The 15,000-nt window shown below is 44.3% G+C and overlaps 1 protein-coding gene across 7 annotated transcripts in view; it reads left to right on the forward strand.

The window, feature by feature from the left end:
- The window catches only part of LOC115129295 (mitogen-activated protein kinase kinase kinase kinase 4-like), a 143,125-nt gene that overhangs the window by 16,977 nt on the left and 111,148 nt on the right, over nt 1–15,000 (forward strand). For all 7 annotated transcript variants that reach the window (XR_010463924.1, XM_029659485.2, XM_029659486.2 and 4 more), the window contains exons 3-9: nt 4,676–4,732; nt 7,092–7,217; nt 7,932–8,042; nt 8,500–8,590; nt 8,739–8,869; nt 9,118–9,172; nt 12,753–12,831. Coding sequence is in view for 6 of the 7 variants with exons in the window: in XM_029659485.2 (XP_029515345.1) it covers nt 4,676–4,732; nt 7,092–7,217; nt 7,932–8,042; nt 8,500–8,590; nt 8,739–8,869; nt 9,118–9,172; nt 12,753–12,831 (650 nt within the window). In the remaining variant the exon portion in view is untranslated. The remainder of the gene's footprint in view (nt 1–4,675; nt 4,733–7,091; nt 7,218–7,931; nt 8,043–8,499; nt 8,591–8,738; nt 8,870–9,117; nt 9,173–12,752; nt 12,832–15,000) is intronic.

The raw sequence follows: 15,000 nt of genomic DNA on the forward strand, positions 1-15,000 counted from the left end.
GAATTATAAATAAATCACAGACAGTATCACCAGCAAAGCATCCCCACACTATAACACCTCTTCCTCCATGCTTCATGGTGGGAACCACACATGCTGAGATCATCCATTCTCCTACTCTGCATCTCACAGAGACACAGCGGTTAGAACCAGAAATCTCAAATTTAGACTCATCAGACCAGGACATATTTCCACCGGTCTAATGTCTATTTCTCGTGTTTCTTGGCCCAAGCAAGTCTCTTCTTCTTATTGGTGTCCTTTAGTAGTGGCTTCTTTGCAGCAATACACTGTCTGTGATTAAGCGAGTATATTCCAGTCGAAGGAGTCTTCGTCCGTGCTAAGCTGTGACATCTCAGTGGATGATAAGTACATAGTTACAGGTTCTGGAGATAAGAAGGCCACTGTCTATGAAGTCATCTACTAGACTGCACTGGTGAGCACTAGGATCAGCAACTGACAACCCAAAGTAGCTTTCACTGTCCTAAAACCAACCCTGGGTCAGGGGATACTGCAGAAAGTTCTACACCCTTTGACTTTTTCCACATTTTGTGTTACAGCCTGAATTTAGATTTATTTTTGGTCACTGGCCTACACAAAATACATGTCACACAATAAGTTGCATGGACTCTGTGTGCATGGACTCTGTTTTAAAATGATTTATTTATGAATGACTACCTCATCTCTGCACCCCGCACAGTGCAATTATCTATAAGGTTGAGCAGTGAATTTCAAACAACGATTCAACAACAAAATACCAGGGAGGTTTTCCAATGCTTCAAAAGAAGCATTGGTTAGATGGATAAAAATTTAAAAGCAGGCATTGAATATCCCTTTTTTAAATAACTTCCCATAGTGAAGTTATTAGTTACACTTCGGGTGGTGTATCAATACACCCAGTCACTAAGATACAGGCATCCTTGCTAACTCAGTTCGGAGAGGAAGGAAACCGCTCAGGGATTTCACCATGATGCCAATGGTGACTTTAAAATAGTTTAATGGCTGTGTTAGGAGAAATCTGATGATGGATAGCATTGTAGTTACTCCACAATGCTAACCCAATTGACAGCGTGAAAAGAAGGAAGCCTGTACAGAATACAAATATTCCAAAACATGCATCCTGTTTGCAACAAGGCACTAAAGTAATTCTTCAAAAAATGTGGCTAAGCAATTAACATTTTGTCCTGAATACAAACTGTGATGTTTGGGACAAATCCAATACATCACATTACTAGAATACCTAGGATAGGATAAAGTAATCCTTCTCACCCCCCTTAAAAGATTTAGATGCACTATTGTAAAGTGGCTGTTCCACTGGATGTCTTAAGGTGAACGCACCAATTTGTAAGTCGCTCTGGATAAGAGCGTCTGCTAAATGACTTAAATGTAAATGTAAATTAACGCAGTCTCCTCTGAACAATTGATGTAGAGATGTGTCTGTTACTTGAACTCTGTGGAGCATTTATTTGTGCTGCAATATGAGGTGCAGTTAACTCTAATGATCTTACCCTCTGGGTCTTCCCTTCCTGTGGCGGTCCTCATGAGAGCCAGTTTCATCAAAGCAGTAGGTGTGTCTAAACGTTTGACTGGTTCTGTACGTATAGATAACGTGGGCAGATAATAATAGGAAATAGCAATACACATGCTTATTCTCAAAGGCACTGCTTTTTGCTTGTTTTTTTATATTTTATTGCAACATGTACAGTACACTCTTACAAAAAAATATACTAGAAGAGGCTTCCTTCTGGGACGACAGCCATGCAGATCAATTTGATGCAGTGTACGGCGTATGGTCTGAGCACTGACAGGCTGACCTCCCACCCCTTCAACCTCTGCAGCAATGCTGGCAGCACTCATACCTCTATTTCCTAAAGACAACCTCTGGATATGACGCTGAGCACTTGCACTCAACTTCATTGGTCGACCATGGCGAGGCCTGTTCTGAGTGGAACCTGTCCAGTTAAACCGCTGTATGGTCTTGGCCACCGTGCTGCAGCTCCGTTTCAAGGTCTTGGCAATCTTCTTATAGCCCAGGCCATCTTTTTGTAGAGCAACAATACTTTTTTCAGATCCTCAGAGAGTTCTTTGCCATGAGGTGCCATGTTGAACTTCCAGTGACCAGTCAGTATGAGGGACTGTGAGAGCGATGACACCAAATTTAACACACCTGCTCCCCATTCACACCTGAGACCATGTAACACTAACGAGTCACATGACACCGGGGAGGGAAAATGGCTAATTGGGCCCAATTTGGAGATTTTCACTTAGGGGTGTACTCACTTTTGTTGCCAGCTGTTTAGACATTAATGGCTGTGTGTTGAGTTATTTTGAGGGGACAGCAAATTTACACTGTTATACAAGCTGTACACTCACTACTTTACATTGTAGCAAAGTGTCATTTCTTCAGTGTTGTCACATGAAAAGATATACTCAAATATTTACAAAAATGTGAGGGGTGTACTCACTTTTGTGATATACTATACATGGAACCTAAAAGGGTTCTAGCTGAAACCCAAAAGTGTTCTTCTACCTGGAACCAAAAAAGGTTTTCCTATGGGGACAGCTGAAGAACCCTTTTGGAACCCTTTTTTCTGGGTGTGTAGCAGTAATACAGTACCCAGTCTAGGGTTTTATTTCAAGCCAATCTGTGGATCGATATGTGAGTGAGTAAGGATCCCCCATTTCTGTGGATGTGCAAGACTGCGGTTACGTAGACTTGCATATTGTGTAACAGTGCAGCTGCACAATACTATGTGATTGATGCCTTTCCCCAAGCTTGCGTTTATGGAATGAGTGGGTGTCTTGTCAATTGCCATTGGGATATATTGGAGCAATCCTGGCAAGCTACCAATGGAGAAACTCTCTTTAGGTCATCCCTGATGTGTTCAGGGTTTTCAAGGTTGAATTAGAACTCTGCTTAAGATGGGTAGCTTGTATCTAGATAATGGATAGCTAAATCTCCAATATCCTTTTTATAGAGAATCTTGGGAATTAAAAGTGTTCTCTCTCCTCGTGCATTTTCACTCATTCTCCATTTTTTGTTAATAAGGTCAAATACACCAGACTTGTGAAAGCATAGTGGTGTTGTGGTGAAGTGAATAGTCCACACCTGGTATAGCTGTGTGAAATTGCCTTCCTGGATACAACTGAATGCACTGGTAGTCTTTGATCTCCTTGTGTACACGCAAAATGCTTAGACAGGTAATCCATAATGACAAAGTAAGAAAAAAAACGTTTGTGTAAATGCACTGAGGCAAAAGAGACACATATGCTTCTGCATTCTGTCCTCTTATTTTGTTAAAGGGATGTTGGTCACAGTTGTCCTGTCTCCAATAAACTGCTTGGTTGTTATAAATGTACATATCCATGAATGTGTGATTTTAACCTTTGCTGAGTGAATGTTTTTTCAAATAATGTTTTTTTTTTTTGTACAGCAGCATTGCCAGGCTGTAACATGGGAAACTAGCTACTAAGCTTTTGTTCTCAATTATCTCCATCTTCTACAAATGCGCTGTATTACAGATGAGCAGTCGTGTCACATTCTGTCGGTGAGCATAGTCACATATGAAAGGTCAGGATCATTCCTCTCTCCTGGAGGATAAAGTATTCTAGCATCTAGAGCAAAACTGCGCTGTCATATACTGGATGATAAGAGCTCTCTCGGTTTCACTATAGTCTGTTGTCATGAGGAGAATACAAACCCACAGTCATTACATTCACTCCACTGCATAAGAAACTCAAATATATGGCACCTGTCAAAATGGCAAATTCATTCTCAAAATAACAGTAAAGTGCGACGGACTAACATTAATCTGCCTCAGCTCACTGCGCTGTGACGAGATGGCTGCAGTCAGGGAGAGTGTTACAGAAGCCTCTTATTGGTTCATGAGAGGCAGCTAAATGCATTGTATTGATTATATAATTGTCCCGTCTGATTGGCCCTCGCTGCACTCCTGATTTGGAAATAGGATATTAACTCATATGCAATTCATGGGTGGGTTCTGAGGTGGATAACAGCATTTTGTGGTATTTTCAAGCTACTCAATCTTTCCATATGTACATGATATTCTGCAGACAACAGTAAATTGTGTTGATGATATGAGCCATTTTTCAAATAAACAAACAATGGGGTTCAGTCTAGTGAGACGTACTGCCTCAGCTCAGCCCTTGTTCCATTTTCTCTGCAAACTTTTCACAAATAACAGTTGCTGTACCTACTTTTCTGCTCCTCAGGTTCCAACACGTTTAATATTTTTACGTAGCACTGCTCTTCTACCTCTCTTTCCCTCTTTTTCTGCTCAAATGGACGCAGCCACCATACTCAGTTGGAGAAATATATCAATTTTTCTCTCTCTCAATTCACCTCAACTGACTGGTAGACATTGTCTTAGACACTAGACTTTCCGTTGTGGTTACTAGTGTGGTTGTTGCCCTGTATTGAATGAAGTGTTTATCATAAAAAGTATTTTTCATAAAATTTTCTCAACAATAAGCTTAACTACTGCATATTGTTATGCAATTAGCCTAAATGACTATGCACTAAATACCTTATTTTACTTCTAGGGTAACAATACCACATTTATTCAACTCTCTGAGGGTCCTTGATTGTCTCAGCTATCAGTGGCGGCCGATGGCTATTCTGTCCCTAACTGTGCCCCTAACTGTCCTTGTGTCTCAATAGGGTCGACATGTGAAGACAGGACAGCTGGCTGCTATCAAGGTCATGGACGTGACAGAGGTAAGATGGCTACTTCCTGGTTCCTGTCTCCGTCCCTTCCTCCCTGCCCGTCAAAGCCACAGAGAAACGCTGTATGCAGGGAGGGCCACAGCCTTGTGACTGCCGCTCTGCCAAGTCAAAGAGGCAAGGAGGGGACCCCAAAGGTTTCATCACATCAAACTCAGATCAGAGTTTCCCTTCAAAGGATGTGTTTTATTTTAGAAATGCAAATGAGGCCCGGTTAACACAGCGCACCAAAGGTTATTATATCCTGAGCTGTCAATCAGGAGGTGAGAACACTGGGAGCCATGTTTGTTCAGGGAAAGTTCAATCATCTCATTCCCTCAGGGCAATAAAGCTACCTGGTGATGACACTACGTACTTGATTGAGTTGGCCCTCCTGGCCTGCAACGAGAACAAAGAAGAGCCTTATTACAATAGCACAAAGTGTACATGGCCAAAGATTTAATTAAATCTTCTGAGGCACATTTTAAACTAAGATCCGAGTTTTGAGAGTTGAGGGAGGATAAACAGCATCAGACAGTCTCTGCAGTACAATCTGAAATGATGTTTGTCCTAGAGTGACTTAAGTTCAACACACTGCATGATAACAAATTATTATTTCACTACTCACTCAATAGAGAATATAAGACACAGTTTCAAATGTATATTCATCAATACATAACATTAAAACTGATATTAAGTTATTCAATATCTGTGTTTTAATAAGATAAGCCTTGCATTGCTTGCTGATATTACATGTGTTGTATCGTCCTAACACGTAAGGGATTTTAAAAATATATTTTTTTATTTAACCTTTATTTAACTAGGCAAGTCTGTTAAGAACAAATTCTTATTTACAATGACGGTCGAGGCCGGACCAATTGTGCGCCGACCTATGGTACTCCCAATCACGGCCAGTTGTGGTACAGACACATCCCTCCCTACATATCCAAAACCTCCCATCCCTCACCCTCACTCCCCTTCCCTCGCTCCCCCTCCATTACCTCCCACTATTCAGGCTGCCTGGCCTCAGCCCAGACCCAGGCCCCAGTCGCGGCCCGGTCACTCGCCTCAAACCCTCCTGGGGATTGAGACATTGTCCTGTGCAGAGAGCGTCTGTGCCGGGTCCTTTCCTAGTAGGAATTTCCTCTCCTCTTGTTCCTGGTTTGATTTAAAGGGAAAGGAAGGTTCAGTTAAGATAAGTGGTTGTCTCCCTTTCCAGGATAGAGAGGTAGCATTCTTTAAGAGAGATTACTCAGCTCTATGAGTGGTCAAATGCCTATGTTGAATGGAGCTGCTGTGTCTCTTGGGGTCAGGAGACAGGAGCAGGGAGGCCTTTTGTGAGGCGAGAATAGAGAGAGAAACTGCCTGGTTTCCCTATTTAAACCTCTTCTGTTGTACTGCTACTGTTCAGGGAAAAGTTATAGAGAAGATAAATTCCCTCATTTTATTATATAGCAGTCTATTTCTGGTGTGTACGGGTTGTTAAGTCTGTGTATTGGTTGTTAAGTCTGTGTATTGGTTGTTAAGTCTGTGTATTGGTTGTTAAGTCTGTGTATTGGTTGTTAAGTCTGTGTATTGGTACAGAAAACAACACATTTATAATCCTGTAATTATTTTCGTTATTGTTAAACAAACCAGACAAGCTATCAGCCCCTGTAAATCTGTAAGTCAACAGTAAATGTTTAACCAAGTCAAAGCAAATCTCTAACATTCTGTGGGGTTGTTGTGGTTTTCCTGGCAGGAAAGACAGTGTCATGTTGCAGTCTGTTGACTATACTACACTATGAAAAACCCTGGGAATGGAAATGCAATGCATACGTGTGTCATCATGCTTTTCCAAGGCTTCACACACAAAACAAATCCCGTCTAGGCCCCTGACACACACTACTGCTTCTTTAGGAGAAGCTGCCTTTTTCACCAAAGACATGCTACGCTATATGAGCCCTCCCTTAGCCTTAGTGAGGGTCTGTCAGTGGAGCATATGTGAAGAAACAAATCAATTAACATATCCTTAGGGCCCCATGCAATGTAAACATGAATGCTAAAATGGACTCCAAACCCACACTCCATAATTGGTAGTGACTGAGCCAGTGATGACATCACCACTGCTGTTGATTGCCATGTGTGTTGGCAGGCCCGTGGGTCCAGCGAGGCTAACAGCATGTCTCACCAGGATGGCGAGCCCAGCACAAATCTGCCAGCTCAGTTTAATTTGATTTTTGTCTTAAAAGTCAACTGTAACTGTTCTGTGCAGGGGCAGCAAGACAAGCGGGGTTTTCACTCCCTGGGTTTTGGTTTGGCTGCATTACGGCCTGCTGTTTTCCGTTGTCAAGTTTAATATAAAAAATTGTTAATATCCTTTTTTTGTGTGCAGGAAGAAGAAGAGGAAATCAAATTAGAGATGAATATGTTGAAGACATATTCCCATCATAGGAATATAGCTACATACTATGGTGCCTTTGTGAAGAAGAGTCGTGCAGGTCAGGATGACCAGCTCTGGGTGAGTGGCCGTTCTCCATCTCTCTGTTGAATTCTCCTCTCTTCAATCATGCTATCTCAGTAATGCATCATCTTTAAGAAGGCCTCTATCTCTGTGTGTATGTACAGCTCATACACGTTCTATAACACCAAAAAACATGGTCCTAGAAAACATAACATGGGCCATGACTTTTTCCTGACACCATGAATAATACCAGGAAAATCTCTGGGTCCTACTCCTACACATTTCCCGATAACAATAATCAAATGACAAATGATGAGTTGTATCTTTGCCTTTCCTTGTGTGCTGTGTGCCTATAGTGGGATGTGACAGTGTTAAAGGCCTAGCCACAGTCGTGTGTTAAATGGTGCTGTTCTGCTGGTGGCCTGGCATCTGTCTGAGCCATTTTTGTGTGTGTGTGTGTGTGTGTGTGTGTGTGTGTGTGTGTGTGTGTGTGTGTGTGTGTGTGTGTGTGTATGTGGTGCGTCGTCTGTCTGTCCTTCTGTCTGTCTGTCTGTCTGTCTGTCTGTCTGTCTGTCTGTCTGTCTGTCTGTCTGTCTGTCCTTCTGTCTGTCTGTCTGTCCTTCTGTCTGTCTGTCTGTCTGTCCTTCTGTCTGTCTGTCTGTCTGTCTGTCTGTCTGTCTGTCTGTCTGTCTGTCTGTCTGTCTGTCTGTCTGTCTGTCTGTCTGTCTGTCTGTCTGTCTGTCTGTCTGTCTGTCTGTCCTTGCCATATAGCTGGTGATGGAGTACTGTGGGGCGGGCTCAGTCACTGACCTAGTGAAGAAGACTAAAGGGAACAGCCTAAAGGAGGACTGGATCGCCTACATCTGCAGGGAGGTCCTCCGAGTGAGTACTGCTACTGGAGATAAGCCATTTAACCAGGATGTTCTCCCCAAACCCCTGGGGAATAAAAACGTCCTGAGAATCACTTCAGAGAGTTTGTCTCATCCTATATCGGCCGTATTGTAGCAGGAGAGTTATTGTTTTGGATTATGAGCTTTTTCTTCTAAATATATGGCAGGACAGTCATTGAGAGTTAGGCTAGACGGTGACACACAGGGCAGAGGGCAGAGGGCATCGTAGCAGATAGCAGTGGAACACTGTGAAGTCATTATCTTAAATAAACAAACTTCCTGAATTTATTTTTCACTCCTTTGAAGCAGTGTATACTTCCTCACTGTGCCTGTTTCCAAGCTCTGAGAGAGAGAGATTATTTGATGTGCGTGTGTGTGTGCATGCATGTATGTTTGTTTGTGTGTGGTGTCCTGACATTGTGCGTGTGTGTATGTGTGTATCAACACAGGGCCTGTCTCACCTCCACTCACACCACGTCATTCACCGTGACATCAAAGGCCAGAACGTGCTGCTAACTGAGAATGCGGAGGTCAAGCTGGGTAAGGACTAGGATACAGGATCAAAGTTCAACTCACATCCCACATAGCCACAGTGGAAAGGATTTGTCACTGTCACTTCAGTATTTGCCTGCTGTTCCCTTGTGGGTGTGGTTTAATCTGTTCAAACACAGTGTCTTGTCTTTGCCAGTTGACTTTGGGGTGAGTGCTCAGCTGGACAGGACGATAGGGAGGAGGAACACCTTTATTGGGACTCCGTACTGGATGGCCCCTGAGGTCATTGCCTGTGACGAGAACCCAGACTCAACCTACGACTACAGGGTAAAAGGGAGTCAATCTCTGCTGGAAATTCTGTTTTTGCTTGCGTGTATGTGGGGGGAGGGTGTGTGTTTATTTGTGTTTGTCTGTGTGTGTGTGTGTGTGTGTGTGTGTGTGTGTGTGTGTGTGTGTGTGTGTGTGTGTGTGTGTGTGTGTGTGTGTGTGTGTGTGCGTGGGAGTACTTAATGTATTTCTGTCTGTATTTCTGTTGTGTGAATCTGAAATGGCTCTGACTGGATGACTCCCTATAGAGTGACCTGTGGTCTCTGGGAATCACAGCTCTGGAGATGGCTGAAGGAGCACCACGTAAGTGTTACCCTCCTCCCTTCTCTCCTGTCCATACACATTACAATCTCAGCAATCTTCTCTTTCTCCTCCACATCTTATAGCTGGAGGGTTTTCTATTCCATGGCTAATATGCTATGCTGTAATTATATGGTTTATTTTATTTTAAGATTTTTTTGTATCCTACATCATTATGCTGTATTTTCAGTTTTACTGTACAATGTTGTAGTTTTGAGTTTTGTTGCATTAGCTGTGAGTTTGCCCTGCAGATGCTATATCAGTCTGCTAATACAGGACTGATAAAGGCCCAGTGTACTACTTTGGTGAAATATAATTTTTTTCTCCACAAAATTGTATCAATAAATATTTAGTGCCAGTCAAAAGTTTGGACACACCTACTCATTGAAGAGTGTCTTTATTTTTATTATTTTCTACATTGTAGAAAGTAAAGGCATCAAAACTATGAAATAACACATATGGAATCATGTAGTAACCAAAAAAGTGTTAACCTTTTTGGGATAGGGGGCAGCATTTTCACTTTTGGATGAATAGCGTGCCCAGAGTGAACTGCCTCCTACTCTGTCCCGGATGCTAATATATGCATATTATTATTAGTATTGGATAGAAAACACTCTGACGTTTCTAAAACTGTTTGAATGATGTCTGTGAGTATAACAGAATTTATATGGCAGGCGAAAACCTCTGAAAAATACAACCAGGAAGTGGGACATCTGAGGTTTGTAGTTTTTCAAAGCTTGACTGTTACGACTTCTATGAATGGTGAGTGGAGGAGTCAAGCGCAGAGATCAGGTAATTCCGTATGTGGATCTTTTATTCCAAAGACAGCGGAGACACGGACATGCAAAACACAAGGGAGCATGAAACAACCCGTCCAAAATACACAGGACTAAAACTGTCCGGAAAAATATAGATCACACTAATACACCAACACCAAATAACCAAGAACAAGCCCGCACAATACCCAGCGGGCCTAGTGACCTTAAATAGCCTACAAACAAAACTAACTCAAAACAGCTGTAACCAATAGACCCAATTAACAGAAATAAAAGGAAAGGGAATCGATGGCAGCTCATAGGCCAGCGCCGCCCGAACAGGAAGAGGCACCATCTTCGGCGGGATTCGTGACAGTGACCTACCGAATACACATTGAGATATGGATAAAGTTGCACTTCCTTCTGCCAACCGTCTTTAGAAACTTGAATGAGGATTCTTCTATAAAGGAGGGGCTCATGAGACCTCTTTGAGTCAGTGGTCTGGCAGAGAGCCTTGGTCTCATGACGCGCCTTCCCGACAGCGTTACCTCTCGTTCCAGTGCTTTTCTGAAGACAAAGGAATTCTCCGGTTGGAACATTATTGATGTTTTATGTTAAAAACATCCTAAAGATTGATTCCATACTTCATTTGACATGTTTCTAAAGGACTGTAATGGAACCTTCTGAGTTTTTGTCTGGATGAAGTGCCTGCGCCTCATGAAAATGGATTTGGACATAAATGATGGAACTTTATGGAACAAATCAGTCATTTATTGTCGAACTGGGATTCTTGGGAGTGCCTTCTGATGAAGATCATCAAAGGTAAGTGAATATTTATGGTGTTGTATCTAACTTTGTTGATTCCAAAATGGCTGATATTCCTCTGGCTGTTTTGGGTTCTGAGCGCCGTTCTCAGATTATGCCTTTTCCGTAAAGTTTTTTTAAAATCTGACACAGCGGTTGCATTAAGGAGAAGCCTATCTTTAATTCTGTGAATAACACTTGTATCTTTTATCAATGTTTATTATGAGTATTTCTGCAAAATCACCGCTATCAAACATTACTGCACGTAAGGTGCCAATGTAAACTGAGATTTTTGGATATAAATATGCTTATTATCAAACAAAACATGTGTAACATCAAGTCCTATGAGTGTCATCTGATGAAGATCATCAAAGGTTAGTGATTCATTTGATCTATATTTCTGCTTTTTGTGACTCCTATCTTTGGCTGGAAAAATGGCTGTGTGTTTTTTTGACTTGGCTATGACCTAACATAATCATATGTTGTGCTTTCGCTGTAAAGCATTTTTGAAATCGGACACAATGTGTAGATTAACAAGATGTTTATCTTTCATTTGCTGTATTGGACTTGTAAATGTGTGAAAGTTACATATTTCTAAAAAATATTTTTGAATTTCGCGTGCTGCCTTTTCAGCGGAATGTTGTCGAGGGGTTCCGCTAGAAAGGTTAAAGGAGTTACCACATATGCTGAGGACTTGTTGGCTGCTTTTCCTTCACTCTGCGGTCCAACTCATCTTAAACCACCTTAATTGGGTTGAGGTCGGGTGATTGTGGAGGCCAGGTCATCTGATGCAGCACTCCATCCTTCTCTTTCTTGGTAAAATAGCCCTTACACAGCCTGGAGGTGTGTTGGGTCATTGTCCTGTTGAAAAACAAATGACAGTACCACTAAGAACAAACCAGATGGGATGGCGTATCGCTGCAGAATGCTGTGGCAGCCATGCTGGTTAAGTGTGCCTTGAATTCTAAATAAATAATTGACAGTGTCACCAGCAAAGAATCCCCTTACCATCACACCTCCTCCTCCATGTTTCACGGTGGGAACCACACATGCGGAGATGATCCGTTCTCCTACTCTGCGTCTCACAAAGACACGGCGGTTGGAACCAGAAATCTCAAATTTGGACTCATCTGACCAAAAGACAGATTTCCACCGGTCTAATGTCCTTTGCTCATGTTTTTTGGCCCAAGCAAGTCTCTTCTTATTATTGGTGTCCTTTAGTAGTGGTTTCTTTGCAGCAATTCCACCATGGAGGCCTGATTCACGCAGTCTCCTCTGAAAAGTTGATGTTGAAATGTGTCTTTTACTTGGACTCTGTGAGGTGCAGTTAATTGCCCATTTCTGAGGCAATTAACTCTAATGAACTTATCCTCTGCAGCAGAGGTCATTCTGGGTCTTCCTTTCCTGTGGCCATCCTCATGAGAGCCAGTTTCATCATAGCGCTTGATGGTTTTTGTGACTGCACTTGAAGAAACTTTGACTGGGCTTCCTGTCTTAAAGTAATGATGGACTGTCGTTTTTCTTTGCTTATTTGAGCTTTTATTGCCATAATATGGACTTGGTCTTTTACCAAATAAGGCTTTCTTCTGTATACCACCCCTGCCTTGTCACAACACAACTGATTGGCTCAAATGCATTAAGAAGGAAAGAAATTCCACAAATTAACTTTTAACAGGCACATAGTAAATAGTAAAAATAAACAAAACTCCTAGAATCAGTAAATGTGTCCAAACTTTTGACTGGTACTGTATACATTTTTCAGGCTGAGTGTAACAGGACAGGACTGTAGCCTAACATTGACAACACTGCAGAACACTTCTTCCATCCCCTGCCATGTGATTGGGGCACAATGGGGCCTCTCATAACCTCGGTCCACTTTCTGTCTGTGCGTTCTAAACAGCACGCTATTCCCTACATAGTGCACTACTTTTGACAAGAGGCCCTGGTAAGAAGTAGTGCAAAAAAAGGGAATATGGTGCCATTTGGGACGCATCAATAGTTTCTCTGTCTGTCTCTGTCCCCAGCCTTGTGTGACATGCATCCCATGAGAGCCCTGTTCCTCATTCCTCGCAACCTGCCCCCCAAGCTCAAATCAAAGAAATGGTAAGAAAGACAGCTCTCTCTCTTAGCGACACCACTCTGCCTCCCTCCCTCAGAGACACCACTCTGCCTCCCTCCCTTAGAGATACCACTCTGCCTCCATCCTTTAGAGACACCACTCTGCCTTCCTCCCTTAGACACACCACCCTACCTCCCTTAGAACCACCACTCTGCCTTCCTTAGAGACACAACTCAGCCTCCCTCCCTTAGAGACACCACTCTGCCTCCATTAGAGACACCACTCTGCCTCCCTCCCTTAGAGACACCACTCTGCCTCCATCCCTTAGAGACACTACTCTCCCTCCCTTAGAGACACCACTCTGCCTCCCTCCCTTAGAGACACTACTCTCCCTCCCTTAGAGACACCACTCTGCCTCCCTTAGAGACACCACTCTGCCTCCCTTAGAGACACCACTCTGCCTCCCTTAGAGACACCACTCTGCCTCCCTCCCTTAGAGACACCACTCTGCCTCTGTCCCTTAGAGACACTACTCTCCCTCCCTTAGAGACACCACTCTGCCTCCCTCCCTTAGAGACACCACTCTGCCTCCCTTAGAGACACCACTCTGCCTCCCTTAGAGACACCACTCTGCCTCCCTCCATGAGAGACACCACTCTGCCTCCCTCCCTTAGAGACACTACTCTCCCTCCCTTAGAGACACCACTCTGCCTCCCTTAGAGACACCACTCTGCCTCCCTCCCTTAGAGACACCACTCTCCCTCCCTTAGAGACACCACTCTGCATCCCTCCCTTAGAGACAAAACTCTGCCTCCCTTCCTTAGAGACACTACTCTCCCTCCCTTAGAGACACCACTCTGCCTCCCTCCCTTTAGACACCACTCTGTCTCCGTCCCTTAGAGACACCACTCTGCCTCCCTCCCTTAGAGACACCACTCAGCCTCCCTCCCTTAGAGACACCACTCTGCCTCCCTCCCTTAGAGACACCACTCTGCCTCCCTCCCTCAAAGACACCACTCTGCCTACCTCCCTTAGAGACAACACTCTGCCTCCCTCCCTCAGAGACACCACTCTGCCTCCCTCCCTCAGAGACACCACTCTGCCTCTCTCCCTTAGAGACACCACTCTGCCTCCCTCCCTTAGAGATACCACTCTGCCTCCATCCCTTAGAGACACCACTCTGCCTCCCTCCCTTAGAGACACCACTCTGCCTCCCTCCCTTAGAGACACTACTCTCCCTCCCTTAGAGACACCACTCTGCCTCCCTTAGAGACACCACTCTCCCTCCCTCAGAGACACCACTCTGCCTCCCTCCCTTAGAGACACCACTCTGCCTCCGTCCCTTAGCGACACCACTCTGCCTCCCTTAGAGACACCACTCTGCCACCCTCCCTTAAAGACACCACTCTGCCTCCCTCCCTTAGAGACAACACTCTGCCTCACTCCCTTAGAGACACTACTCTCCCTCCCTTAGAGACACCACTCTGCCTCCCTCCCTTAGAGACACCACTCTGCCTCCCTTAGAGACACAACTCTGCTCCCTCCCTCAGAGACACCACTCTGCCTCTCTCCCTGAGAGACACCACTCTGCCTCCCTTAGAGGCACCACTCTGCCACCCTCCCTTAAAGACACCACTCTGCCTCCCTCCCTTAGAGACAACACTCTGCCTCACTCCCTTAGAGACACTACTCTCCCTCCCTTAGAGATACCACTCTGCCTCCATCCATTAGAGACACCACTCTGCCTCCCTCCCTTAGAGACACCACTCTGCCTCCCTCCCTCAGAGATACCGCTCTTTCTCCCTTAGAGACACCACTCTGCCTCCCTCCCTTAGAGACAACACTCTGCCTCCCTCCTTTAGAAACACCACTCTGCCTCCCTTAGAGACACCACTCTGCCTCCTTAGAGACACCACTCTGCCTCCCTCACTTAGAGACACCACTCTGCCTCCCTCCCTCAGAGACACCACTCTGCCTCCCTCCCTTAGAGACACCACTCTGCCTCCCTCCCTTAGAGACACCACTCTGCCTCCCTCCCTTAGAGACACCACTCTGCCTCCATCCCTTAGAGACACCACTCTGCCTCCCTCCCTTAGAGACACCACTCTGCCTCCCTCCCTTAGAGACACCACTCTGCCTCCGTCCCTTAGCGACACCACTGTGCCTCACTCCCTTAGAGAAACTACTCTCCCTCCCTTAGAGACACCACTCTG

Source organism: Oncorhynchus nerka, linkage group LG5, assembly GCF_034236695.1.
Source record: "Oncorhynchus nerka isolate Pitt River linkage group LG5, Oner_Uvic_2.0, whole genome shotgun sequence".
In the NCBI taxonomy this organism is placed as follows: Eukaryota; Metazoa; Chordata; class Actinopteri; order Salmoniformes; family Salmonidae; genus Oncorhynchus; species Oncorhynchus nerka.